Genomic DNA, 26,014 nt, shown 5'->3' with positions numbered 1-26,014 from the left:
GCTTAAGGATTTTATAATTTTTTAAAATTTATATAACTTTGAAAAATAAAATAGTATTGCACTCTCTGTAATTACTTTTTAAGGATTGACTCGCTGCTCTTTGATGTACACTTTGGCCGTTGATCCGATAATAAATGGGGAATGGGAATGACACATATATTCTCTTTGAAAGTGGTGCTAAAATCAAATCTACTTCCTTTTGCAGGTAGCTGCTTTGACTAGAAAAGGCGACGGTGATCGGAGCAACTCCGTAACCGTTCACACTCCCGGCGGGGTTCCCAACCGACCTACTGTGAATTTAAAGTGAGTTTTTGCCCTGTGGCCTCACATGAAGTCGCAATTTATGAGAAATATATGTTAAATAGACGTACAAAGAATATATTATATTAGTTAAAGTCTGGAAAGAATGAAGAGTTTGAATGGAGGCGTCATAAATTTATAAAACTTATGTAAATTAAAATAAAATTGAATAATTTTGATCATTCTATAATATAAAAAAAAAATAGTTGATATTTGAGATAAAATTGCTTGAAATAGAACTTTTAAAAGAAGAAGTTATTTCTAGAAAATTTAATTTTTATAAATAGAGAGAAACAGATTTTCTTATCGTCTACCATTATTATATATTAATTCAGAATCTGATCAAAACCGATCAAAACGTTTTCAACTATTTTCATAAAAATAAATGCCTAAAAATCCATTGCTTTTATACAATTTTATTTTCTTTTTAGTAAAATTGGTATAAATACATTTCCTAAATTTAAATTTTTTTGCCGCAAAAGAGGTTGTGTATATTTCTGGCAGCGCCAAGATTTGGCGTTAGTGCGTGAACCATCCCTTTCCCTTTTCGCTCTCACGCGTGACATTTATCTCTACAACAGGATTCTGGAGAGGGAGCCTTCCGTGACGCTGGAGCTCGAGTGGACTCGTCCGTCGCAGGCGTACGGCGACTTGCTCGGCTACCGACTGAGGTACGGCGTCAAGGACCACGAGAACAGGGTGGAAGTGCAGAAGAACAGCCACACGTTCACGCACCGCATAGAACAGCTCGGTGAGCGTGAAATTTAATATAATTGTGTTTGCACGGCCGGCGAAAATTGCGCCGGCGGAAGGGAAAATTAAAAGCAATTACTTCTTTGTTTAGCTGCGCAACCAGAATTATTTCCTGCGTCACTCTCTGTGTACTTTTCGCGGCTGCGACGAGTTTATAAAAATTAAAAAAGCGAAGGGGAAAGTAAAAATGACACTGAATTTATTTCACACATGAGGGCTGGGGAAAATAAAAATTTTGATATTTGTGCTATTTTTACAGGATTTGATCACAAATATTTAATTAACTTGATCAATCATTTATCATTTCATCCGAAACAATTTTTAAAAATGAGAAGAAACATAAAAGCCTCATTTTTCATTTCTTAGGGTTTTAATTGTTCCTTTCAATTTGGAAAAATAATACTCCACTTGTTGAGGTAAATTCAAGTTAAATCTTTACACAATTGATTCATTCAATTCGTTTATTCTCTCACAACAGGTCAAAATGGTTAAAAATTTCAATTTATTTTTAAAAAATTCCGAAATTTAATTCACATAGTTGTAAAAACTTGATTTGACTCCAGAAAATAAGGAGTCTTAAATTAAAATTTTTATTGCTGATTATTCGTCCTTTTTTACGAACATTGAAAATAATAATCACTTTTTAAATGAGAAAGAAACATTTAATTTTAAGACACCGACACCAACACTAGCAAGAATTTTTCTAAAGCTTCAAAGATCAAGAAGACCCTATCTGGCGCAATTAACTCCTTATTTTTTTCCTTTTTACAAAAAAAAATACTTATCTTATATCTTAGCTTATTTGAACTATACGTAAAAAAAATTACCTTTTAAATTGTTTTTATTTCTTATTACAACATTTTGGAATGAGTGAAATTTTTATGAAATTATGCTTCAACCCGCGCCAAACATTCTGAAATCGATCCCCTTTTACCCTTTGCCAATATCGAGTGCTTATTTGAAGTCCATTCCAAACAACGCTGCTTTTGAACTGACCCGAAGTGGTTGTTTTTTTCCACACAGAGAGAGGAGTCGAGTACGAATTCAGAGTGGCCGGCCAAAACACGATCGGCTACGGACAGGAGACCGTCAAGTACCTGCTAACTCCCGAAGGACCGCCGACGGGGCCGCCTGTCAATGTGACGTTCCACTTCCAAACGCCGGACATCGTGTCTATCCACTGGAAACCGCCGCCCAAGGAGCGCCGAAATGGCCAGTTGACGCGCTACACCATGCTTTTCCACAAAAAGCAAGAGGCGCCCATCGAGAGGAATATCACAATGAACAAGGTTGTTTTTAATTTAATTGTTAAAATTATTAATGTTCTTTTTAGGCCGTATTCACTGACTTGGAAGAGCACTCCGAGTACATCCTCCAAGTCAGGGCGCACACTTTGCAAGGGCCGGGCCCGTACAGTGAAAGGATGACGGTCCGTACGGAGAGGGACATTGTCCGAGCGCCGATGTCCATAAAAGCGGTCGCCACAAGCGAATCGAGTGTTGAAGTGTGGTGGGAAGCTGTTCCCAGTAGAGGAAAAGTCATCGGATATCAGGTTGATTTGAAATTTTCATCAAATTATTTTTGCTTTTTACTGCAAAATTGTTACAAATTTTAGTTTAATTAAATAATTTCAGCTGAACTCCACAAAAAACATGTTTTAACCTAAATTTAATAAAAATGTAACAAAACACTCAGCCTTTTTGTGATTTTAAATGAAAATTATTCAAAATTAATTGTTAATTTGAAAAAATTGTAAACAAAATTATTTAATTGTTTAAAATTAAATCAATAAACTTGTAAAAATAATTTGATTTTAACTTTTTTACTGGCAATCATTAAAAATCGTAAATCATTTATTGTAACATTTATGATTTATTCATTATTTGCTCAAAAATGTTTTTAAAATTTCCACTGCAATTGGAAATCATTATTTTAAATAAATTTAATTTATTTTAAGATTTTCTACACAATGACGGCCGTTGAGGACTTGGACGAGTGGCAGCACAAAGTGGTCGGTATCACCGAGTCAGCAGAATTGACTTCCTTAGAAAAATACGCGCAGTACGCACTTGCAGTGGCGGCCAGAACCAAAACTGTAAGATCTACTTTTAAATTTAAAAATTAAAAGTTATGCAACCTGCACGACACTCATCCATAGGGCTTGGGACGTTTGTCAGAGAAAATCACAGTCAAAGTAAAACCGGAAGACGTGCCTCTCAACCTGCGGGCGCAAGACGTGACCACGCATTCCATGACCCTCACTTGGTCACCACCAATCAGACTGAACCCCATCAATTACAAGGTTGATTTTCTTAAATAAAAAATAGAAACATTTTAATATTAATTATTTTATTTTTTTTTTTTTAGATTTCTTTTGATGCAAGCAAAGAGTTTGTTGACTCACAAGGCATAACTCAGACACAAACAATTCCAAGACGCACAATTTTGCTGGAGGCGACAGCCAGGAGCTACACCATCAATGAATTGTCTCCCTTTACAACTTACAGCGTCAACGTCAGCGCCATTCCCTCGGACAGGCAATATACTCCACCAACCAAAATTGCAGTCACAACGCAAATGGCAGGTTAGTGGATTTAAAAAGAAAGAAAAATTTGTATGGCTTTAAAGAAATTATAATTTTATTTCAAGGGGGTTCTCCTTCTAAAACATAGATAATTTTTATCATAGAATGATTTGTTAATCATTTAAAAATTTTTGGACTGCAATTCTTGCACACTTTCTTTTAAAAGTGGTTATTTTTATTTTCATAAAATTAGCACTGCACTGACGATTACCACAAACACATTCCAGCTCCACAGCCGATGGTCAAGCCTGACTTTTACGGAGTTCTCAACAGCGAGGAAATTCAAGTGATCCTTCCCCAAGCGTCCGAAGAGTACGGCCCTATCAGCCATTACTTTTTGATTGCCGTACCTGACGTCCCCAAAGCTCCAAAACATCCCGACGAACTTTTAACAGAAAAGGTTCAAATGCCACGCAATTTTTAAAATAAATTTATAATCTGATTCTAAAAAATTCAGGTCTCTGCAAATCAGGGAATGAAAACAGAGTACACCCTGGAACCGTACGTGGCTGCCAAATTCCCACAAAGGAACATTCCATACACTTTCCACCTTGGAAATGGGGAAGCCTATGATGGCTACATCAATCGGAAACTGCAACCTGGCAAGAAGTACCGGATTTTTGTTCGGGCAGTGGTTGATACTCCACAGAAGGTGCAGTATATATTTTTATAAAAATGAAGCTCAACTTAAATGAAAAAATATAATTAAATATTACAATTGAAAAAAAAAATTGTTAAATTAATATTAATTAAAAAGAGAAACAAAAATAACTAAAAACCTTTAGTCAATTTCATAAAAAAAAACTTTAAATCATTTGATTGGCTCAAATTTTAATATCAAATATTTTTTTAAATTTTTTAGCATTAAAATTATTGAAATTTTTTTTTTATTTAAAAATAAATAAAAAAATTTAAATAGAACATCCCTTTTTTTGTTGCAAATTTTGACGAATTTTATTGAAATTTCAATAGCATCTCTACACATCGAGCCCATACTCGGAGTTGCTGTCCCTCGACATGCGAGAAGTGCCCCCTGGAGAGCCCCCTAGGCGTCCAAATCCCAATGTTCCGGTTGAGACGTCAGAAGTCTCGGTCAACCGAAACCTGGATGAAGCAGGCGCCCTGTGGATAATCGGCCCTGTCATTGCTGCTATCGTCCTGGCCATGTGTCTTTTGGCCGGACTGGTCGTCCGCAGACAGAGGCAGCCGAGAAAAATGCCTGAACACGGAACGGTCACCCGACCTCTGATGACGGCAGAGCCCTCACCGGTGCCCACAGGCCCTCCGGTGCATCCCCATGACCCGGTTGAAGTGAGAAGAATTCAGTTCAAGACGCCGGCTATGCTGGCACATCCCCCTGTCCTTATTTCTCACCTGGCCACGCACGTGCAAGCCCTGAAGGCCAACGACAACATCAAATTTTCACAGGAATATGAGGTATAAATTTAATTTAATTGAATAAATTATCTTTCCCGAGGAGCGATGGCTCTTTCCCGAAGAGCCATGGCTCTTTCCCGAGGAGCGATGGCTCTTTCCCGAGGAGCCTTATTTGACTCCGTATGCTTGTTCAAATATGACTCTTTCGTGCTCTTTAAACTTAACTTATAAGTTATATTTCCTGTTACAAATTCATGTATACATGTTTAATGTTTTAATTGCAAATTTACTATATCAATGAGCTTAAAGTTTGGTGTGTAAATTAAAATATTTAATTAAATTATTACTTTTTAAATTATATTTAATTAATAATTTATGAAATTCCAACTGGTTGTAGGATTTAGTTTTTAGTTTTAAATCATGTTTATTAATGTATCATTCAAGTCTAGTAAAAGTACTGATTTGGTGAAAAAAATACTTTGACCAAATAACATTGACAATTATTATTATATTTTTATTTTTTAGGAGCGCCGGCTCCTCAGGAGCGCCGGCTCCTCAGGAGCGCCGGCTCCTCAGGAGCGCCGGCTCCTCAGGAGCGCCGGCTCCTCAGGAGCGCCGGCTCCTCAGGAGCGCCGGCTCCTGGGGAAAGAGCCACGGCTCCTCGGGAGCCACGGCTCCTCGGGAGCCACGGCTCCTCGGGAGCGCCGGCTCCTCAGGAGCGCCGGCTCCTCAGGAGCGCCGGCTCCTCAGGAGCGCCGGCTCCTGGGGAAAGAGCCACGGCTCCTGGGGAAAGAGCCACGGCTCCTCGGGAGCCACGGCTCCTCGGGAGCGCCGGCTCCTCAGGAGCGCCGGCTCCTCAGGAGCGCCGGCTCCCGAGAAGCCGTGGCTCCCGAGGAGCCGTGGCTCTTTCCCCAGGAGCCGTGGCTCTTTCCCCAGGAGCCGTGGCTCTTTCCCCAGGAGCCGTGGCTCTTTCCCCAGGAGCCGTGGCTCTTTCCCCAGGAGCCGTGGCTCTTTCCCCAGGAGCCGTGGCTCTTTCCCCAGGAGCCGTGGCTCTTTCCCCAGGAGCCGTGGCTCTTTCCCGAGGAGCAAACCTGAATTTTATTTTATTTAAATTTATTTTCGCTATAATAGAGCATTTTAGTTTATTTAAATTCAATAGGTTAAAAATTTGTTCACCTACTTCTTCCATTTCTCTCCTAAAAAGCCACGGCTGTCCTGAGGAGCCACATGTAAATCTTTTCATAGATTTTTTCATTGGGAAAAGTCTAAAACTTTAAATAAAATGTTAGCTTTAATTGGTTTAAATTTTAAATAAAACTAAGAAACAGCTTTAGCAAATTAGATTTTGAATGCTGTTGTATTTTCCTAAAAAGAAATAAATATCTTTCTTTTTCAGTCAATTGAGCCAGGCCAGCAATTCACATGGGACAACTCTAGTCTGGAGGTGAACAAACCAAAGAACCGTTATGCCAACGTCATCGCCTACGACCACAGTCGCGTCGTCCTGCAGTCCGAGCACGGCGTTCCGGGCTCGGACTACATCAACGCCAACTTTTGCGACGGCTACCGCAAACCAAACGCTTACATTGCGACGCAAGGACCTTTAGCGGATACGTTCGCCGCCTTCTGGAGGATGGTCTGGGAGACAAAGAGCTCCTCCATTGTGATGATGACGAGGCTGGAGGAGAGGGCGAGGATCAAGTGCGACCAGTACTGGCCCACTAGAGGCTCCGAAACCTACGGTCCCATCACAGTTGCGGTCAAGGATACCCAGCATCTGGCCGCCTTCAGCATTAGAAGCTTTACTTTAACCAAGGTCAGTACAAATCTGCAACAACAAATTTGTATTAAATTTTGTAAAATCAAATTATATTTTTATGTTTGTCTATCTGTTATTTACTTAGTTAATATTTTTTTTAAATATTCTTGTTCTTCATTTTAAAATAATTCAGAAACGATAGTTTTGTTTTTTTTTTTTTTTTTTGAAATAAAATAGGTTTTTTTAATATATTTTAAAAGAGTTTTATAAAAATTTTGTGATTAATTTTTTTAATTTATATCTAATTTATATGTTATATTGTATAAATATTATTTAATAATTTTTTTTTATTAATTATTAAAACGATAAGTTAAAACACCAATCAAACTTCCATGTTGCTTTAATTTTCTATAAAATTTTTATTTTTCATTTATTCTTTATTAGATATTTTGAGAACATGTTTAAAATTTCACCAATATTTGTTTTTTTAGAAATTTCTGTTTTTAACTGTAAATAAATTATTAATAAAACACCAATTTAAAGTATTTAAAAATGTTTTCTTCGTCGGAAACAGGTTGGCAGTTCCGAACGGAGAGAAGTGCGCCAGATGCAATTCACAGCATGGCCTGACCACGGAGTACCAGAACATCCGGCGCCTTTCTTGATTTTCCTCAAACGAGTCAAAGCCCTGAATTCGTCCGACGCGGGCCCCATCATCGTCCACTGCAGTGCCGGCGTCGGCAGGACGGGATGCTTCATCGTCATCGACTCCATGATCGAGAGAATGAAACACGAAAAGTCCATTGACATTTACGGGCACGTGACTTGTCTCCGAGCTCAACGGAATTACATGGTCCAGGTTGGTTATGAAAACTGTAAATTTTTATGGAAAAATTTCATAATTTGCTTTTTTCCAGACTGAAGACCAGTATGTTTTTATTCACGACGCTCTGCTTGAGCACTTCATTTGCGGCAACTCCGAAGTTCCCGCCCGAAGTCTGCACTCTCACTTGCAAAGACTGCTCATAGCTCCAATCGCACCTGATCAACCCACAGGAATGGAGCTTGAATTTAAGGTAAAAAATGACTAAATCTTAGTTAATTTAAAGTAAATTAGTAAAATTTAAGGTCTAAAAAATAAATTTTCAATGATGTTGTGTGGAAGTTAAAAAAAGATTACAGATGAGAACTTTGATACATTTATAAGAATGTCTATTATATTCTTAATATTTGTTAAATTGTTATAATGAATTAACTAATAGTCTTGGAAATAAGGGTTAAATTGGATTTTTGGGGAAAATGATGAGGAAAAACAGTTTTAATTATAATATAATTATTCTATTTTTTGTTTTACGTAATTTTTGAGGGGAATCTTAAAAAAATGGAATGATTTAATATAATAGGTTTTTTATTGTGATTTACAACTTATTTGAATGAAAGTGTTTTCATTTTTTATTTTTTTTTTTTTTTATTTTTAGAAATTAAACAACTTGCTGGCGGACGGGACGCGTTTTGTGACTGCGAACATGATGTGCAACAAGCCCAAAAACAGGCTCGTCCACATTCTGCCTTACGAGGCCACCCGAGTGTGTCTGCAGCCGATCAGGGGCATGGAAGGCTCGGACTACATAAACGCCAGTTTCATCGACGGATACAAGTACCGCGCTGCGTACATTGCGACGCAAGGACCTCTGGCCCACACCTCGGAGGACCTTTGGCGCATGCTGTGGGAGCACAACTCGACCATCATCGTCATGCTCACCAAACTCAAGGAAATGGGCCGAGTGAGACGTTCAAAAGTTGGATCATAAATTTTTCTAATTATAAAAAATTTAGGAAAAATGTTTCCAATACTGGCCAAACGAACGGTCCGTGCGCTACGATTGCTTTGTGGTGGACCCAATTGCTGAGTACAACATGCCCCAGTACATTTTGAGAGAATTCAAAGTATTTGCTTTTTCTTATAAAAAAATGTATTCATAAAATTAATTTAATTAGATTACTGATTCGAGAGACGGGCAGTCGCGGACGATTCGTCAGTTCCAGTTTGTGGACTGGCCAGAGCAAGGCGTTCCCAAATCCGGAGAGGGTTTCATAGACTTTATTGGTCAGGTGCACAAAACCAAGGAGCAGTTTGGCCAAGAAGGACCAATTACAGTTCATTGCAGGTAGAAAAATATCAATTTCGGTTCCACTGATACGTTAATAATTATAACTATTTTTCAATTCAGCGGTGGCGTTGGACGAACAGGAGTTTTTATCGCCTTGAGTATAATTTTGGAGAGGATGCAGTACGAAGGGGTGGTTGACGTGTTCCAGACTGTGCGAATTTTGAGGACGCAGAGAACAGCGATGGTCCAAACGGAGGTGAGGAAATTACTAATTTAATGACTTTTAGTATTTTTAAAATAAATTACATTTTATCTTTTTAAATAATACATATAAATACATATATATAAGTCAACAGAATGAAATAATACTTTATAAAAGCATAATAGATTGCAAAAATTTTAACTGGAATGAATTAAAAAATTATTTTTTTATTAACTGTGCTAAATTATATTGATTTTTTTTTTTAAATTTTTAATTTTTTTCCAAGAATTTCTGGAATCTCAAATGAATTATCTTTCTTCAATTTTAGCTCAATTTTAACTGATTGAATTTTAAAAAATTTTATCCTTCTTATTTCAGGAGCAATACCAGTTTTGCTACCGCGCCGCCCTGGAATATTTAGGGTCGTTTGATCATTACACCACCTGAGACATAGACGTTTTAGTCTAAACAAATTGATAGGCAAGACTTTTAACAAATTGGGAGGAGAACCACAGCAGTGCTTCTGGAAAAGTGCGACAAAGTGTTTTGTGCGTCGACTTCGATTTGTGGCAGAAAGACGAGTCGACGCCGAACAAACAGCGAAGGAGAAAACGAGATTACATAAAAAAAAGAACGTCTTTTGCTATAACAAGTGTGTATAAATTGAATCAATTAATTCTGACAATAATCGCAGAGATAGGGTCAAAATTAATTAACGTATCAACACATTATACGCGGAATCAAACGTTACAATTGATGCTTATCAGGCGCAATTTTAATCAAATTCTATTATATAAATAAAAATATCAATTTTGAAGTTTGCTTTTGCGCGAAACGTTTGTGTGTAAATAATTATGAACAATTGCTATGTTATTTTTCTCACGTTTGCTATTAACCCATAGTAGGCCTTCGGATGAGAAAAATGGGCCGCTCGCTGAAAATATTTGCAAGCTGAAGAGACCAAAATTTTTAACATGCTTATGTCGACGTGCGAAAAGTACCTGGGGAGAGAGTTATCATTTTGCTTCAGGTCTGTCAAAAAATTAAGAAATATTTTCATGCGCAGCGAAGAACATTTATCCCAAGCATGGTAGCTCAAGTTCCTCCACAGCAGAGGAATACTTTTCTACAAAATCAGGATAATAAATATACAACAGAAAAAAATAACGCTGTAGAAACATTATCTAGGCTATTGCTGGAGCTTGTTATAACTTTTAGGCGTTCTATCATCTGAGCCACAAAAATTCTTTGTTTGAAAAATTTCAACTATGTAGCCGTCCAAAGTTGATCATGTGTATAAATCAGTGGCGGCATCAAAGGTGTTCAAGGCGGAAATAATAACTGATTGCTGGCATCGGGACGGGTACGGGAATTTCGTTTTAGCCACTCACCGAAACAAACTCCCAAAGTACGAAATCTAATGTGCTTTCAAAAATTTAAGAATTAATGGTTTTTTTTATTAAAAATTTAATTATGGTTGTTTGTAAATATATTAGTTGAAAATCTCAAGAAGCCACGGCTCTCCCGAGGAGCCACGGCTCTCCAGGGGAGCCACGGCTCTCCAGGGGAGCCACGGCTCTCCCGAGGAGCCACGGCTCTCCGAAGGAGCCACGGCTCTCCAGAGGAGCCGGCGCTCCTGGGGAGCCACGGCTCTCCTGGGGAGCCACGGCTCTCCAGGGGAGCCACGGCTCTCCCGAGGAGCCACGGCTCTCCCGAGGAGCCACGGCTCTCCCGAGGAGCCACGGCTCTCCCGAGGAGCCACGGCTCTCCCGAGGAGCCACGGCTCTCCGAAGGAGCCACGGCGCTCCTGGGGAGCCGGCGCTCCTGGGGAGCCACGGCTCTCCTGGGGAGCCACGGCTCTCCAGGGGAGCCACGGCTCTCCCAAGGAGCCCCGGCTCTCCCGAGGAGCCCCGGCTCTCCCGAGGAGCCACGGCTCTCCAGAGGAGCCACGGCTCTCCAGAGGAGCCGGCGCTCCTGGGGAGCCGGCGCTCCTGGGGAGCCACGGCTCTCCCGAGGAGCCACGGCTCTCCAGAGGAGCCGGCGCTCCTGGGGAGCCGGCGCTCCTGGGGAGCCGATGCTCCTGGGGAGCCACGGCTCTCCTGGGGAGCCGATGCTCCTGGGGAGCCACGGCTCTCCCGAGGAGCCACGGCTCTCCAGAGGAGCCGGCGCTCCTGGGGAGCCGGCGCTCCTGGGGAGCCGATGCTCCTGGGGAGCCACGGCTCTCCTGGGGAGCCACGGCTCTCCAGGGGAGCCACGGCTCTCCCGAGGAGCCCCGGCTCTCCCGAGGAGCCCCGGCTCTCCCGAGGAGCCACGGCTCTCCAGAGGAGCCACGGCTCTCCAGAGGAGCCGGCGCTCCTGGGGAGCCGGCGCTCCTGGGGAGCCACGGCTCTCCAGGGGAGCCACGGCTCTCCCGAGGAGCCACGGCTCTCACACATGCGAGCACCGAGAAATCTTAGATGGAACTCCTTCTGGATATGGAAAAGCGTGGTTTCGGGAATGATTTAGAGTTTGCGGACAAAAAAATTGGTCGTGTGCGGAATGTAAGCGCACGTAAACATTATCGGAAGCTCGTACTCAGGGAGTTTGGATTGAATGAGTTCAGTTTGTATGTTACGTCGGCAGAGTCGCTACAAAAACAATTTTTTCTACTAATATATTTACAAATAACCTTAACTAAATTTAAAAAAAAAAACACATGAATTTAAATTCTTGAATACACATTAGAGTTCGTACACCGGGAATTTGTACTCTGGGCTGGCGACCATATAAAAATCTAGGATAGGTCATTCTGATAAGTTCTAGCTAGTTTTTTAAATTTTTTTTCAATTTATAAAAAAAAATATTTTTAATTGAAACTGGGATCTGGGAATACTGGGAATAAATTTTTACTGGAGTGGGGGAGGGGGGCTCCAATAAAATTTCCTCATGGGCCTCGCACGATGAAACGCCGCCACTGGTATAAATTATAAATAAATTATGTGTATGGCAGATTTCTTTAAAGTTTAAGTGTTGAGAAATTATATTATTCAATGGAAATATTTGTTAAATAGTGACAAGTCAAAAAGTATGACCAAAATTTACTTATTTTCTCTTTTTTTTAATTTAAAAAAAAATCCGTTTTATTAAAACCGAGAAAAAAATTGATGTAAAATATAGACGCTGTATTATGTAGTATTTTGCAATTAATTGTTTAAATTGAATGCAATTATTTAAAAAGCCGTTGATTTATTGATTAGTTTTCAGTGTTCATTAGTAGATCTGATTTCTCGCAACACCCGTGTCGCAGCTCTACTGGATAGCCCATACACATATCGAACGAAACTTTCCTCTAAATTTGCGAAAATTATCGATGATCTCATATCATTGTAACGAATAAATATCAGATTACACATAATCAATGCGCGTGTGCCAATTTTAGTCTGCCAGTAGATCTGCACTATTGGTGTGAAAATGCAAAAAAAATTATACCGTTGATATCATGTGTATAGTTTAAAAAAAAATCATCAATAAATTTGGAACAGTTCATTTCTAATATAATATATGCGCTAATTATTGAGTGATATTACTGATGTAAAAAAGAAGCGAGGAAACGCTCGGCGATCTGTGTTAGTTATTTATTTGAAGATTAATATGACATTGCGGTGATTGTGGTTTTACTGTGAATGGCGATCAACCAATTAAAAAGTAATGTATCAATAAATTTGGAATTTTTATTCAATTTTCCTTTATTTTATGCTTGAAATTTTCTTGCTCCAAACAAACTCAGCCAGATCGGAGGCGGTAAAATGTATTTCATTTCATTTATTCTCTCGCAACAAGTCAAACACACTCGGGTGGCCTCGTAAGGCAGGATGTGGACGAGCCTGTTTTTGGGCTTGTTGCACATCATGTTGGCAGTCACAAAACGCGTCCCGTCCGCCAGCAAGTTGTTTAATTTCTAAAAATAAAAAATGAAAACACTTTCATTCAAATAATTTATCACTATAATCACAATAAAAAACTATTATATTAAATCATTCCATATAGCTTGTGTCGTCAAAATTTATTAAATTTTAAATAGAAAGGAATTATGAAGCTTAAATTATATTATAATGTTGTGAGAAAATTTTTGTTCTGAAATATAAAAGCAAGTATGCGAGCGAAGCGTGCAAAATTATTCGCTTAAAACATTACTTGCAAAAAAAAAAATTCAAAGGGTTACATAATATTTTTACTAAACGATGTGTCAATTTTACTACTTCCTTAGATTTAAGACGAAGTTTTAACCATTATTTCCAAGACTATAAGTTAATTCATTATAACACTTTAACAAATATTAAGAAAAAGACATTATTATAAATGTATCAAAGTTATCATCTGTAATCTTTTCGTAACTTCTACACATCATTTAAAATTCATTTTTTTGACATTAAATTATTTTAATTTAATTGAACTAAGATTTGGTCATTTTTTTTTTTACCTTAAATTCAAGCTCCATTCCTGTGGGTTGATCAGGTGCGATTGGAGCTATGAGAAGTCTTTGCAAGTGAGAGTGCAGACTTCGGGCAGGAACTTCGGAGTTGCCGCAAATGAAGTGCTCAAGCAGAGCGTCGTTAATAAAAATATACTGGTCTTCAGTCTGGAAAAAAGCAAATTATGAAATTTTTCCAGAAAAGGAGCCCAAGGAGCAATGGCTCTTTCCCGAGGAGCGATGGAGGAAAAAGGGACAAATTTTTAAAAATTTTAGCAGGAAAAAATGGAGCTAAAATTGAAGAAAGATAATTCCTGAGTTTAAAAAAATAAGAATTTAGTATTAAATTATAACTTAAAATCATTTATTTGATTTATTTATTGAATCCTTTAATAATTTAATTTTGGCAAATAATTCCATTCTATGCTTTATAAATTGAATTAGCTAATTATGTAAAATTACTCAAATTCATTAAATTATGAGTTTCCTTACCTCCGTTTGGACCATCGCTCTTCTCTGCGTCCTCAAAATTCGCGCATGTGGGAAATTTGGGAACGCCTTGCTCTGGCCAGTCCAAAAACTGGAACTGACGAATCGTCCGCGACTGCCCGTCTCTCGAATCAGTTATCTAATTAAATTAATTTTATATTTAAATTTTTTAAGGGAAAGCAAATACTTTGAATTCTCTCAGAATGTACTGGGGCATGTTGTACTCAGCAATTGCGTCCACCACTAAGCAATCGTAGCGCACGGACGGTTCGTTTGGCCAGTATTGGAAACATTTTTCCTAAATTTTTTTGAAAATTAGAAAAATTTATGATGAAACATATGAATTTCTCACTCGGCCCATTTCTTTGAGTTTGGTGAGCATGACGATGATGGTCGAGTTGTGCTCCCACAGCATGCGCCAAAGGTCCTCCGAGGTGTGGGCCAGAGGTCCTTGCGTCGCAATGTACGCAGCGCGGTACTTGTATCCGTCGATGAAACTGGCGTTGATGTAGTCCGAGCCTTCCATGCCCCTGATCGGCTGCAGACACACTCGGGTGGCCTCGTAAGGCAGAATGTGGACGAGCCTGTTTTAGGGCTTGTTGCACATCATGTTGGCAGTCACAAAACGCGTCCCGTCAGCCAGCAAGTTGTTTAATTTCTAAAAATAAAAAACGAATAAGAAATGAAAACACTTTCATTCAAATAAGTTGTAAATCACAATGAAAAACTATTATACTAAAAATCATTTCCCTCAAATATTAGATAAAACAAAAAATTTAATAACCATTGAAACTGTTTTTCCTCATCATTTTTGCCAAAAATCCAATTTAACAATTATTTCCAAGACTATTAGTTAATTCATTATAACAATTTAACATAAACAAATATTAAAGTGGATATCAAAAACGAAAAATTTTTTTTTTAAAATCATCAGTTTTGGATAGGATGCATCAAAACTCATCAATAGGGACTAAAATATTTTAAAAATATCACTAATTTTAAAGTTTACAGTAGCCAGAAAAGGTCTCGATTATCGTAATTCAGTCATTCGAAGACAATTTTTTAATTATCAACATTTCGCCGATGGCTAAACCAAAGTTTTTGAAAAATTAGAGCTGGACGTAAAAAAACATGGCCGGCTCCTCAGGAGCGCCGGCTCCCCAGGAGCGCCGGCTCCCCAGGAGCGCCGGCTCCCCAGGAGCGCCGGCTCCCAAGGAGCGCCGGCTCCCCAGGAGCGCCGGCTCTTGAGGAGCGCCGGCTCTTGAGGAGCGCCGGCTCCCCAGGAGCGCCGGCTCCCCAGGAGCGCCGGCTCCCAAGGAGTTCCGGCTCCCAAGGAGCGCCGGCTCCCAAGGAGCGCCGGCTCCCCAGGAGCGCCGGCTCCCAAGGAGCGCCGGCTCCCAAGGAGCGCCGGCTCCCTAGGAGCGCCGGCTCTTGAGGAGCGCCGGCTCCCAAGGAGCGCCGGCTCTTGAGGAGCGCCGGCTCCCAAGGAGCGCCGGCTCCCCAGGAGCGCCGGCTCCCCAGGAGCGCCGGCTCCCCAGGAGCGCCTGCTCTTGAGGAGCGCCGGCTCTAGAGGAGCGCCGGCTCCCCAGGAGCGCCGGCTCCCAAGGAGTTCCGGCTCCCGAGGAGCGCCGGCTCCCAAGGAGCGCCGGCTCGCCAGGAGCGCCGGCTCCCAAGGAGCGCCGGCTCCCCAGGAGCGCCGGCTCTTGAGGAGCGCCGGCTCTTGAGGAGCGCCGGCTCCCCAGGAGCGCCGGCTCCCCAGGAGCGCCGGCTCCCCAGGAGCGCCGGCTCCCCAGGAGCGCCGGCTCCCCAGGAGCGCCGGCTCCCAAGGAGCGCCGGCTCCCCAGGAGCGCCGGCTCTTGAGGAGCGCCGGCTCCCCAGGAGCGCCGGCTCCCCAGGAGCGCCGGCTCTTGAGGAGCGCCGGCTCCCCAGGAGCGCCGGCTCCCCAGGAGCGCCGGCTCCCCAGGAGCGCCGGCTCCCAAGGAGCGCCGGCTCCCCAGGAGTTTAATTTAGAGAAAATAAAGTGTCACTTGTGTCTCACAAAATAAATTTCTCCTAACAAATACAATTAGGCTCTGTTGCTTATTGTGGATAAGAAACGCAAAATGGATTTTCCCTCTGTAGGGCATATGTGCGCATTTTTCAGCCACAGTTGGCACGCACTCTCCGTTATATCGTCATCGTCGCGTGTAAGGGCTCATTATAAAAGATTCGGCAACAACAAGCAGTTCGCACGATGAGTGCGTCGCTGACGGACGCGTTGGCCACCGACAGGTCAAGTCGCAGAAGCAGGTCAGCCGACTCGGAAAAGGTAAAAAAAAATTCAAAGTTCTTCTTTATTTTGTTGTCTTGGGCGTTCCTTAGCAACATAAGAAATTCTCCGTCTCACCTCAATTTTCTATTGAATAATATTTGATATTTCAAAATATTCTAAAGGGTTTGCTGGAGTTGCATGTGTATGAGGTGCCGGTTGAGAATTGGCAGGAGTCGCGCCAACTGACCAGCAGCCCTATCGACAAGCAGTCCATATCTCTTGGCTTCCTCAGGTTTGTTTCAAACAGAAACCGATCGAAACTTCTTTGTTTGCTGATTCCTATAAATAGCCCCGTGGAATGAAATTTTTGCGCAGTAATACTTTCTGGCACGAAAACTTATGTCACTGACGGATTAAAGGTCGTTTTTTTGGAAGAAAGGGCAAAAATATAATAAATTCATGTACTCCAAGAATTTCATCTTAGATAATGAAAACACGCAGGACAAGGTCTGGTTGATATAATATACAAGTTAAACTATGTGGTTTTTATCTGGGAACAAGATTAACCTTCAGAAATAGTAATTTTGTACAAATCCATAAGTTAATTTCAGGACAATAACGTTTTCCTTGAAATAATTTATCAAAAGTATTATTATTTTGTTTAATTTTTAACTTTTTACTTTTATATAAATTTTGTTAAGTATAAAGTATTTAATTTTGAGGACAATTACAATTAATTTACATGTAATTCAAATCGACGCCACTTCCTGGTGGTCACTCTGCCACTAACTCGCTTGCGTGTGCCCACTCGCGTGTTTGCCACGGCACCCTAGTGACCCCGAAACGAGGGGAATCGATGGCGACCCCGTTTTTCGCGACCAATCGCCACAAAGAGGGCCGCGAGGAATAATTGGGGAAAGTGGAACGGCGGCGATTCATTTTCACCAGCAGGGTCAGTCCGGAGGCGAGCGTCCGACGCCTAAGAACAGAGATCGCCATGCAGCTCGGACCGCAAATCGCTCCCGACGACTTCGTTTTCCTCAGGTCTGTCGGAAGGAACTACACGCAGGTGAAAACAGAGTCAAATTATGGTTTTCTTCACCTTTGATAGATTAAAGAAATAAGAAATCATTTTATATATATATATATTAATTTTCTTTCATTATTTCTCAACATTTTTCTTTCAATGTACAATTGTTTACAGCAGTTTGGACAAATAAACAATAATAATCATTTAATTAATTAAAAAAAGCAAAGCAAAAATAATTTTAAAAAGTATAAATTTTAGATAAATTCCCATTTTGACTGTTGACTTTGATATACATAATTGAAATTTCTGATATTTTGTATTTCCAAAAATACAATGAATATATTAATCTTGTCGCAAGAAAATCCCATCTACCCTATAATCAACATTTATTTATGGATATGACGCAACGAACGCAACCTGCTTATTTCCTATGACGTGCGGGTGGCCTACCCTCGTCACCGACAGGCGTCATACCAAATTTTTGACCTGTTCGTCGAGTAGATTTTTCATAATGTTTCCCTCTGCTTCAGGTAAAGTTGCACCAAGAAGAACAGCTACGAGCAAAGAATTTCGCTCCTCCTTATGCCAACGATCCTGAAGTTTATATGATTAAAATCAAAAGTGAGTCGCGACTTGAAACTACAACGTCATTTCTTACCGACTCAGATAAGGGCAGAGCGATAAAAGGTAAAATTAATTTTTTTACATCAATTTAATTAAAAAAAAAATCTGATAAAATTGTTAAACAAAAAATATTTTAATTTTTAAATTTATTTGTTTTTACTTGTTTGTTAAAGGATTTCCAGACGATCTCTATTCATTGACGTCACCACAGTCGGCTGAATTGAACAATTTGAGCACATTAACATTCCCGGCGTTGTCACTAACGCCACAGCAGGGCTTGCAGACTGTGGTTCCGGCCATCGAGCAGTCACCGGCTGTGCACACCGAGGATTCGGGGGTCATGTCTGAGGAAGAAACGCCCTCGCCAGAACCATATAAAGCCATCGCCTTGCCAGGTCCAAAAGCTATCACTGCTGCAGAAAGTTTTGAAACGGAGAAGGACGAGGAAGCCGAGGAAGAGGAGAAAAATAAAGATGGGTATAAAAAAAATCATTTTTTAAATAAATTAATATTTAGTTTGATAAATATGATTAATATTAAATTAAATAAATTATAAATTTACACTTTTAGCAGCGAGTACAGCGAGTCGGCGCCTGCAATAGTTGAGGCGATTCCAAACCTCAGCAAGCACCACCTGTTCAGCCAGAATGATGATGAGCCTGTTTCACCTGGGCCAATTGTGACCATTCCTATTGCAGATAAGCACGATAAGTTTTTTTCGCCAAATATCGAGCAGAAGGGCGACTTCTCCGTCACTTTCGTCATCCTTGAGGATGATGCAGCACCAAAGACCCCAATCCAAAGAATTATGGACACCCCCATTGAACTAGATGGTGAGCTGGAGGAGGCCGAAGAACCTCAGCAGTTCAGACTTTTCCAGGGAAACAATTCCACTAACGATGATGATGAAAATGAAGATGGTAGAAGTAATAATGAAATTTAAGAAATCTGTATTAATCAGAACTTTTTTCACACAGAACTGGCCCTTATGAGAGAATTGCGGGAGATATCGATTATGAACCGAGAAGAGGAGGCTCGTCGACACCTCTTGGTCGGCCGAGCCACCGATTTGCAGCAAAAACTGCGCGTCAAAAAAGACAAGGTTCCTTTTTTCATTCTGCTTCAAACCTGAAATCCCTAAATTTTTCAATTTGCAGAAGCAGACGGCTTTGAAGTCGCAGCTTGTAGCTGCCAGGCGGACGCAAGTTCCGCTGGAACATGCGTGCGCCCAGCTGCGAATGGAGCTCGACCGACACTTGCTCAGCTCCTTGGACAACAACAAGGACCAGCAGGTCAAGATTTCAGGTCTAAGGGATGGACCTTCACGCAAGTCCAACCTGAAAATGGCTGCCTGCAGACTGCAGCGAGAGGTCAAAGATTTAAACCGAACAATCGGCTCTGTCAAGCTCAGACTAGAAACTGAAATTAAGGTTTGTCTCGAATTAAAAATAACTTATTTTGTTTAAAAATATTTGTCTTGTGCAGTTAAGAGCGCACGTAGAAATGGACATTCGCAACTTCCGATCTGAGTTATCCGAGAAAAAAGCAGCTGTGGCCGCCTTGCGCTCTTCGAGGATAATGCCTTCGACCAGGACGCGCTTGCCCACAATTACAAATAAAGCCTAAGAGTTCTTCAAAATCCAATCCAAATTTTTCACAAGATAAACTGAATCCGTCCGCAATAATTCTAGATGTATCAAAGCAATAAATTAACGAAATTGGTGCTGATTTTACAACTATTAGTATTTTATTTATTAACTTTCAACGTTAACAGGTTATCCTTGGAGAGGACAAAATACAACGAATCTGCCGCTTTGTGGTCACAACAAACATGAGCTGCCGCATGTATCATAAATTTGTGTAAAAATCACTTTTGAATGATAAAAATACTAAAAGCAAAATCATTGCAATAGCCCCATTGAATTAAAAAATCAGTCACGATAAAAGAGACGCAAAAAGTGATATTGCGGGTTTGCATAATTAGTCGGTAGAGGAAGAATGGAACTTGATAAGTAGGTTAATTAATACTGGGTTACTCTTCGGTGATGATCTCGACGTAGTTGGCTGGGAAGAGACCGTAGGTTCCGTCAGGACCGAGACCCTGCCACCATCCCTCGTCAATCAGGTCAATGTGCGTGATGACATCATCAGGGTCAAAAGAGATCTCGGTCGCGTCAGCTAGAATTTTAATTGAAAATTTTGGTGAAATGAAAAATACAATTCAAATGTTTGTCCAAAACGCACCAGCCTGGTAATCATAGAGCGCTCTGGCCCTGATTCCGTAGTCTTCTTTGCTGGGAGGAGTTTCTGGTTGTGATTCTTGCTCAGGCACAGGTTCATTTTGCACTGGCTCAGCTGTTCAAAAAATAAAAACTTTAACTAATAATTAAAAAAAGAAATAAAAAATACCTGGTGTTTCATTGTCGGGAGAAAGTTGCATAGGGGCAGGAACGTCGTCAAAACGGGCCAACGTTCGCTGCGCTTCGGCCAGAGGAGAAAGTTGCTCCTCTGAGTTAGTTGGAATGTTTCCGTGATTTCCATGACCATTGTTTAAATTAAGTTCCTAGTGAAAATAAAATAAATAAATAATACAATTTCTTTTTTAAAAATTTCATTATAAAACCTTGGGCGGATTGACGAAAGACCTAACCACTACTTTCTCCTCTTTTTTCGGCTCAGGGTGCTTCTGCGTCCACTCATCCTCCTTTTTCTGCATTTTTTCAAGGCTCTTTTCCTGAAAAAAAAATATTAAATTCACATTGAAGAAAAAATAAAGATGACTGAAACAACCTCTAATTTGATCCTCTCCTCCTCACTCCGTTTGGTCTCCTCCTCCCTTTTGCGTTTCTCTTCAGCTTGTCGTTTTTTCTCCTCCTGCTCCTCCTTTTCCCAAAACCTGTCCCGCTCGCTCGAATTGATTTCCTTTGCAGGATTCAGCTTCTCGTATTTTGTTCCCTAAAGAATTTTTAAGTAAAGTTTACAACACAATTTATATTTTATCTTACAACTGGTGCCGCTCTTTCAGGCTCCATCCTGTCCTTGAAGCTGTACGCAGAGCTTGTAGCCTTTGAGACTTTTTCAATAACTATTTGTAAATCAACTTCATCTTCATTTCGTGCATTAATGGTCACATGGGCGCCGTGCAGTAGCTTAGACACTTCGTGAATGTGGTTGGCACAAACGCCTTTCCGCACCAGAGGAGCACCATCACCTTGCTGCAAACAAAAATAAATTAGAAAAAATAACAACATTTTAAAAATTTAGAAAAAAACTGTAGGCTTTTTTAAGAGAATGGGAGAGCAAAAATATTCTCTTGATTTTTAAAAATATGTTTTCTTATTAAATGAAAATGAAGTACCATGCAAAATCAACATTTTCTGGAAATCAAAATATTTGAAAGTTTCATAATTTTATTGAAAAAATTAATTCATACCCAGTTGATGAGCACACATTTGGGAAGACTAGTTTTCGGGTCGAGCACCTTCACGAATCCATACATAATTTTGCCGGAGCTCAAATCCTCAACCAGTTCTTCGATTCCCCCATCTGAAATTTTAATTTTCTTCGTCACAAAAACGCTTCTGATTTAAAATAACTGACCTCCTTTTGAAACGACTTTCAGGACGTTGGTCTGTCCTTCATATCCAAAAAGAGCCCTGAAAGTTGAAAACTGTCAAGAAAAATTTGAATTTATTAGTAATTACGAGTACCAATCAATCGGGTTCTTGTCGTCGACAACCTCTGTCCAGGCGGACACAATGCTGCTCCTGTTTTTGGTAAGATCCACCGCCATATCCAGTGAGAAAAGAGAAAGGACCGGCTGATGCTGCCCACGAAAAGATCACCAGATCCGCTGCGAGTGAAGAACAGAAAAAAATGGTAAATCGGAGAAGCGACACCTGTTTACATGCACGACTGGTTTCCTGACTCGTTTATTCGGCCTCTATTATCTATGCGGACCACACGGATGTGCGGACTAAGCCGGTCTTGAACGGTACCCATCACGGAACTTGATTATAATTAATTTTGGAGTCGGTGGACCAAAAAATGTACCACAAAGTTGTAGGGAAGAAATGAAATTTTTTAAAGCGGATTTTATCATTGAATTTTTTAGTAAATTCAGAATAACATAAATCTGAGTTGAAAAAGAACAGCTAAAAAATTTTAATCTCACTCAAATTTAAGACGTTGCAATTTGCAAAGGAAAACCAATAAGTAAACAACGTTTAAGCCAAAAAATACGATAATTTTGAAGGATTTTGAGATGAAAGCTCCCAATTTTGGGCCTCGTCTCGTCGATTCCGAGTCATGGGTTTTAAAAAGACCGTTTCCCGCACCAATGAATGCAAAAATACGATACCGTTCCGCTATTTACAAGCATGGATTCCGTGCCGAGCACCGTGATGGTTTGTTTTCATGCGAAATACAGATGAGCACCAAAATGTGAAAAAAATGTTGAGTATTGAATTGACACAAGGTTGCCAACCAAATATATTTTTCACATTTTACTATATTTTTCTCTCATAGTTCCTTATTTTTTGAACGATTCGGATTCAATTCAATTAACATAATCGTATTTTGAAGAATATGACAATTTTAGAGCAGAAATTTGAAGTTTTATAGCGTGTTTCAGTACTCCAAAGTTATTTAGTTTGGTTGGTATCTTGAGTATGTATTTGGATCAGGTGGCCGCGGCCATCTTTAATTCTTTTATTTTGTGTTGATGAGTTGTTTGAGAGTGAAAGGGTGCGACTTCCACGGGGCTGTTTAGGGCCAATCAGGGTTAAATTTGAGCAGACAAATGTTCAAGCTGCGGTCTCGGAGTCGAAGTAAGGTCGTCGTAGGCAAGGGAGATGCCGACGGCGACGTGGCGCCCGCCGACGACGAGGAGGACGAGGACCTTGGACTTGTCATGAACATCAAAATCGACGTAATTTAAACCACTTAATTAATTAAAGCCCAATTTTACATTAGAAACAATAATAATTATCATCACACTAATTTTTATTTGAAAAGTTTAATTCAGATCATTTTAAATGGCGTTATTCTTGATGCATAATTTTATGAACCTGAGTGTTACCTTTCCATGCTCATTTATGTATGTTAAATTAAATCCACACATTATCAAATTATTATTCGGAAGTCTCACAAGTGTCTTCAATTTCCAGCAAGTGGAGGATGAGTCATCATCATTGGTATTCAAAAAGACACACCGTCGCCAGAATTCAAGAAGTTTGCCGAAAATAGACGTGACGGAACTTCTTGCCTCCGAGGGCCGTCCTAAGTCTACTGAAGAGTCTGGCAAGGAAGAGTGGTTTCACACGTGGCCTGAGAACAAAAAGGAACCTCTTGGCCAAGGAGTCACTACGAACGGAGGACACCGAACCGCTATTCCATTGGAGCAACTTTTACAGGCCATGCCACTTGCTTACAGCCCTGTCACGAGGCAGCTGCATGTCATCCCCAAGGTAAATATTTATCAATAAAATGAAAAGATTTTAAAATCAAATATTTGAAGGTTGAGCCTAAAGTTGAGGAACCACCTCCGGTGGAAGACGAACTTCCAAAATCAGACTGTCCAAGCAAATCTGGCTCTCCGTTTTCCTCACTCTCCAACATCAGTCGAGTAACCCTTGATTCTTTGGTCATCAATCCGTCCTGCCCATCTCTTGACGATGACGCCTCAAGCACAGCTTCTCTCCGAGATGCTTTTCTGACGGGCCAACAGCGCCGAAGCAGTGTTGGAAGTACAGATCCGTCAAAAAACAAGCAAAACGGGGCCTTTTCCAATTTATTTTCTAAGTAATTCTGCAAATTAAAAATATGTCTGAATTAATAAATATTTTCCACCAGGAGCATTTTTGGCTGGAAATCTAGCAGTAAAGACTCCGGAAACTGGCGACTGTTTGGCCGTAAAAGTCATAGTGGAGGATCGGAAGCGCAAACGCTAGACGAAGTAATTTTTAGTTCATCATTTTCTCAATTTTTATATAATTTTTTTTAATTTGTAGGCTTGCTCTTCAAGTGGTAGTGCCAGCAGTTTGGTCTTCACTGGTCGAGAGGCGAGCAGTGGCTCTTTAATTCTTGAGGCTCGTCCTTCTCATTTGCCAGCCAAGAGTCCTGAAGAAGAGGAGAGACATCGTCTGCAATACCAACAAATACTCGAGGCTGCAAAGAAAAAAGGTTTGCATATGGTAATTGTTGATTGAAACAGCTATTGAATAAATTCCTGCAGAGATGAAAGAGGAGAAATTGAAGAAAAAACAAATGCAGCAGCAGTTGAAGGCCGAAGACCACATGGCCAACGCTGTGAGAATGTGGGGCTCTGAAGTATTACCAAAATGGGATTCTATGTAAATAAATCTAGATACAATTGGATAAAATTTTTAAAAATCTCTTTTCAGGAAAAATTTAAAAAAAGTAAGGGATTTGTGGTGGTTAGGAATCCCACCCTGCACAAGAGGGAAAGTGTGGAGACTGGCTGTCGGCAATGAGCTCAACCTGACACCTGACCTGTACGAGATCTGTGTTTCAAGGTTTGCAATTTTTTAAGAAATTATTTTTTTATAAAAATTGGAATTTTAGAGCCCAAGAAAGACTTGAAAAAGTGAAGTCGTGCAGCAATTTGAGCCAAGACGGCAGCTTGGACTCGACTTCTTCGGATAAAGAGGCCAGTGTGCAGCTGATCCAACTCGACATTGCCAGAACTTTTCCATCACTCTGCATTTTCCAAAGGGTAAATTCATTCAAACGTCCGTATTTAAATCCTTCAGAGTTAACAAGTTTATTCCTAAAAAAAGGGAGGACCCTATTACGACGTCCTGCACAGTTTGCTAGGTGCTTATGTTTGCTACCGACCCGATGTGGGGTACGTGCAGGGCATGTCCTTCATCGCCGCTGTCCTAATCCTGAACCTCGAACCGGCCGATGCCTTCGTCTGTTTTGCCAACATGCTCAACAGGTCTTTTATTTTTAATTTCATATTTTAAAAATATAACCAAATCTTATGTATCAATGACAGGCCGTGCCAACGCGCCTTCTTTTGCCTGGACGAGGCAGCCATTGCTGCCTACTTTGCAACTTACAACGATCTGCTGGCTGAGAATCTGCCTCATCTGAGTCGTCATTTCACTCAGCAGGCCCTGACTCCTGATCTGTACCTTTTGGACTGGATGTATACCATGTTTTCTCGATCGATGCCTTTGGACCTGACTTGCCGTGTCTGGGACCTTTACCTCCGAGACGGCGAAGAGTTTCTTTTTAGAGCTGCACTTGGTAGGCCTTTACTGTGCTGAATTTATTCTTAATTTAATTTGATCTTGCTGTAGGTGTGCTCCATTTGTATCAAGACACACTGAAGGAAATGGATTTTGTTCGCGGCTCCCAGTTTCTCAACAAACTCCCTGACGACATCAATGGTGAGGCACTTTTTCGCTCGATAGAGGTGATTCGCACATCGGTGGGCAAACTCAAATTTGACTGCGTGCTGGCCAACCATATCGGCACAAACTGAGATAAATTATTGATATAATGTGCGGGCGAATGGCTTTTATGTTTTAGACGAGACTAGTGCGACTTCGTTTAGTAACTAGTCAAGCTTTTATGATTTTTTTTTTTTTTTAATATACAATACGTGTTTTCGAATGAGGCGTGAAATTATTATCTGTAAGTAAGACTTTGTGATATTAAACAATATGAATTTTTATACTCAAGAATGACCGTCGCAGATCTGAGAAAATTTTACGAGTTGATTGAAAATTTGTTTGGTATACATTTTATTACATTTATATTTTTGGTATTTAAAAAAACTACCTGTTATTGATGGACCTGCAGAAATTTTGAATCTCCTTGTTGATCTATGAAAAAAAAATATTACACATCATTTTACGTCTGGTGCCAAGCAAGCAATGGCTCTCTTCGTTTAAATGTGCGAGCGTTTGAAAATATATTCAAATTTTACCTATGCATGTCTTTTTACAAATTGATGTTCGATTTGTATAAGAATCCTCCCTACATGATATTAAAAAATAAAATATATTTTAAACTTAAACTCAGTTTTAATCATTCAAATACAGCTAAGTTCC

The 26,014-nt window shown here is 40.3% G+C and overlaps 4 protein-coding genes and 1 pseudogene across 7 annotated transcripts in view; 3 read left to right on the top strand and 2 right to left on the bottom strand.

The window, feature by feature from the left end:
• LOC132204123 (tyrosine-protein phosphatase Lar-like) overlaps nt 1-10,618 on the top strand; it is a 116,271-nt gene extending 105,653 nt beyond the window's left edge. The window contains exons 22-39 of the mRNA XM_059632400.1: nt 206-303; nt 882-1,051; nt 2,077-2,342; nt 2,387-2,605; nt 3,011-3,148; nt 3,212-3,355; nt 3,421-3,637; nt 3,865-4,037; nt 4,095-4,289; nt 4,610-5,074; nt 6,411-6,830; nt 7,348-7,632; nt 7,691-7,849; nt 8,252-8,557; nt 8,610-8,720; nt 8,772-8,941; nt 9,005-9,140; nt 9,465-10,618. Coding sequence (XP_059488383.1) covers nt 206-303; nt 882-1,051; nt 2,077-2,342; nt 2,387-2,605; nt 3,011-3,148; nt 3,212-3,355; nt 3,421-3,637; nt 3,865-4,037; nt 4,095-4,289; nt 4,610-5,074; nt 6,411-6,830; nt 7,348-7,632; nt 7,691-7,849; nt 8,252-8,557; nt 8,610-8,720; nt 8,772-8,941; nt 9,005-9,140; nt 9,465-9,533 — 3,741 coding nt within the window. The 3' untranslated portion in view covers nt 9,534-10,618. The remainder of the gene's footprint in view (nt 1-205; nt 304-881; nt 1,052-2,076; nt 2,343-2,386; nt 2,606-3,010; nt 3,149-3,211; nt 3,356-3,420; nt 3,638-3,864; nt 4,038-4,094; nt 4,290-4,609; nt 5,075-6,410; nt 6,831-7,347; nt 7,633-7,690; nt 7,850-8,251; nt 8,558-8,609; nt 8,721-8,771; nt 8,942-9,004; nt 9,141-9,464) is intronic.
• Nucleotides 10,619-12,894: 2,276 nt separating this feature from the next.
• LOC132204600 (receptor-type tyrosine-protein phosphatase S-like) lies at nt 12,895-16,151 on the bottom strand (annotated as a pseudogene).
• Nucleotides 16,152-16,240: 89 nt separating this feature from the next.
• Nucleotides 16,241-19,658, top strand: LOC132204242 (spermatogenesis-associated protein 1-like). 3 transcript variants are annotated; one of them, XM_059632615.1, is made up of 9 exons: nt 16,241-16,333; nt 16,459-16,568; nt 17,228-17,345; nt 17,837-17,993; nt 18,104-18,407; nt 18,501-18,850; nt 18,908-19,032; nt 19,088-19,360; nt 19,416-19,658. In XM_059632615.1, the coding sequence occupies exons 1-9, from the start codon at nt 16,259-16,261 to the stop codon at nt 19,554-19,556; spliced, it is 1,653 nt and encodes a 550-aa protein (XP_059488598.1). In that variant the 5' UTR covers nt 16,241-16,258; the 3' UTR covers nt 19,557-19,658. The 3 variants fall into 3 exon arrangements, with proteins under 3 accessions (XP_059488598.1, XP_059488599.1, XP_059488597.1); XM_059632616.1 differs by having other exon boundaries at nt 17,225-17,345; nt 18,504-18,850; XM_059632614.1 differs by having other exon boundaries at nt 17,225-17,345.
• On the bottom strand, nt 19,655-22,411 carry LOC132204243 (drebrin-like protein). 2 transcript variants are annotated; one of them, XM_059632617.1, is made up of 10 exons: nt 22,291-22,411; nt 21,641-21,783; nt 21,531-21,586; nt 21,364-21,476; nt 20,936-21,145; nt 20,721-20,885; nt 20,554-20,664; nt 20,340-20,493; nt 20,175-20,285; nt 19,655-20,108 (listed from the first exon to the last, which is right to left on the bottom strand). In XM_059632617.1, exons 2-10 carry the CDS (start codon nt 21,721-21,723, stop codon nt 19,963-19,965), a joined length of 1,149 nt encoding a protein of 382 aa, XP_059488600.1. In that variant the 5' UTR covers nt 21,724-21,783; nt 22,291-22,411; the 3' UTR covers nt 19,655-19,962. The 2 variants fall into 2 exon arrangements, with proteins under 2 accessions (XP_059488600.1, XP_059488602.1); XM_059632619.1 differs by lacking the exon at nt 22,291-22,411 and adding an exon at nt 22,105-22,219.
• Nucleotides 22,412-22,624: 213 nt separating this feature from the next.
• On the top strand, nt 22,625-25,969 carry LOC132204220 (TBC1 domain family member 14-like). The gene is made up of 11 exons (XM_059632592.1): nt 22,625-22,860; nt 23,099-23,398; nt 23,449-23,732; nt 23,784-23,886; nt 23,942-24,113; nt 24,166-24,283; nt 24,335-24,466; nt 24,516-24,666; nt 24,731-24,891; nt 24,952-25,205; nt 25,259-25,969. The coding sequence occupies exons 1-11, from the start codon at nt 22,732-22,734 to the stop codon at nt 25,441-25,443; spliced, it is 1,989 nt and encodes a 662-aa protein (XP_059488575.1). The 5' UTR covers nt 22,625-22,731; the 3' UTR covers nt 25,444-25,969.
• The last annotated feature ends 45 nt before the right edge of the window (nt 25,970-26,014 follow it).

This window comes from Neocloeon triangulifer, unplaced genomic scaffold (assembly GCF_031216515.1).
Source record: "Neocloeon triangulifer isolate White Clay Creek 2 clone unplaced genomic scaffold, ASM3121651v1 ptg000022l, whole genome shotgun sequence".
Lineage (NCBI taxonomy): Eukaryota > Metazoa > Arthropoda > Insecta > Ephemeroptera > Baetidae > Neocloeon > Neocloeon triangulifer.
The sequence above is the reverse complement of the archived record's forward strand: the minus strand, read 5'-3'. Positions and strand labels throughout refer to the sequence as shown.

Excerpts from the sequence above, each read along its gene's own strand:
- LOC132204242 (XM_059632614.1), top strand. The coding sequence starts at position 16,259 with ATGAGTGCGTCGCTGACGGACGCGTTGGCCACCGACAGGTCAAGTCGC. Across the intron at positions 18,851-18,907 it reads TGATGATGAAAATGAAGATG|AACTGGCCCTTATGAGAGAA; the intron begins GTAGAAGTAATA and ends TTTTTCACACAG. Across the intron at positions 19,361-19,415 it reads GACTAGAAACTGAAATTAAG|TTAAGAGCGCACGTAGAAAT; the intron begins GTTTGTCTCGAA and ends TGTCTTGTGCAG.
- LOC132204243 (XM_059632617.1), bottom strand. The coding sequence starts at position 21,723 with ATGGCGGTGGATCTTACCAAAAACAGGAGCAGCATTGTGTCCGCCTGG. Across the intron at positions 21,587-21,640 it reads GACAAGAACCCGATTGATTG|GGCTCTTTTTGGATATGAAG; the intron begins GTACTCGTAATT and ends TTCAACTTTCAG. Across the intron at positions 20,886-20,935 it reads CTGAAAGAGCGGCACCAGTT|GGAACAAAATACGAGAAGCT; the intron begins GTAAGATAAAAT and ends AAAATTCTTTAG.
- LOC132204220 (XM_059632592.1), top strand. The coding sequence starts at position 22,732 with ATGTTCAAGCTGCGGTCTCGGAGTCGAAGTAAGGTCGTCGTAGGCAAG. Across the intron at positions 24,467-24,515 it reads TACGAGATCTGTGTTTCAAG|AGCCCAAGAAAGACTTGAAA; the intron begins GTTTGCAATTTT and ends TTGGAATTTTAG. Across the intron at positions 24,667-24,730 it reads CACTCTGCATTTTCCAAAGG|GGAGGACCCTATTACGACGT; the intron begins GTAAATTCATTC and ends TCCTAAAAAAAG.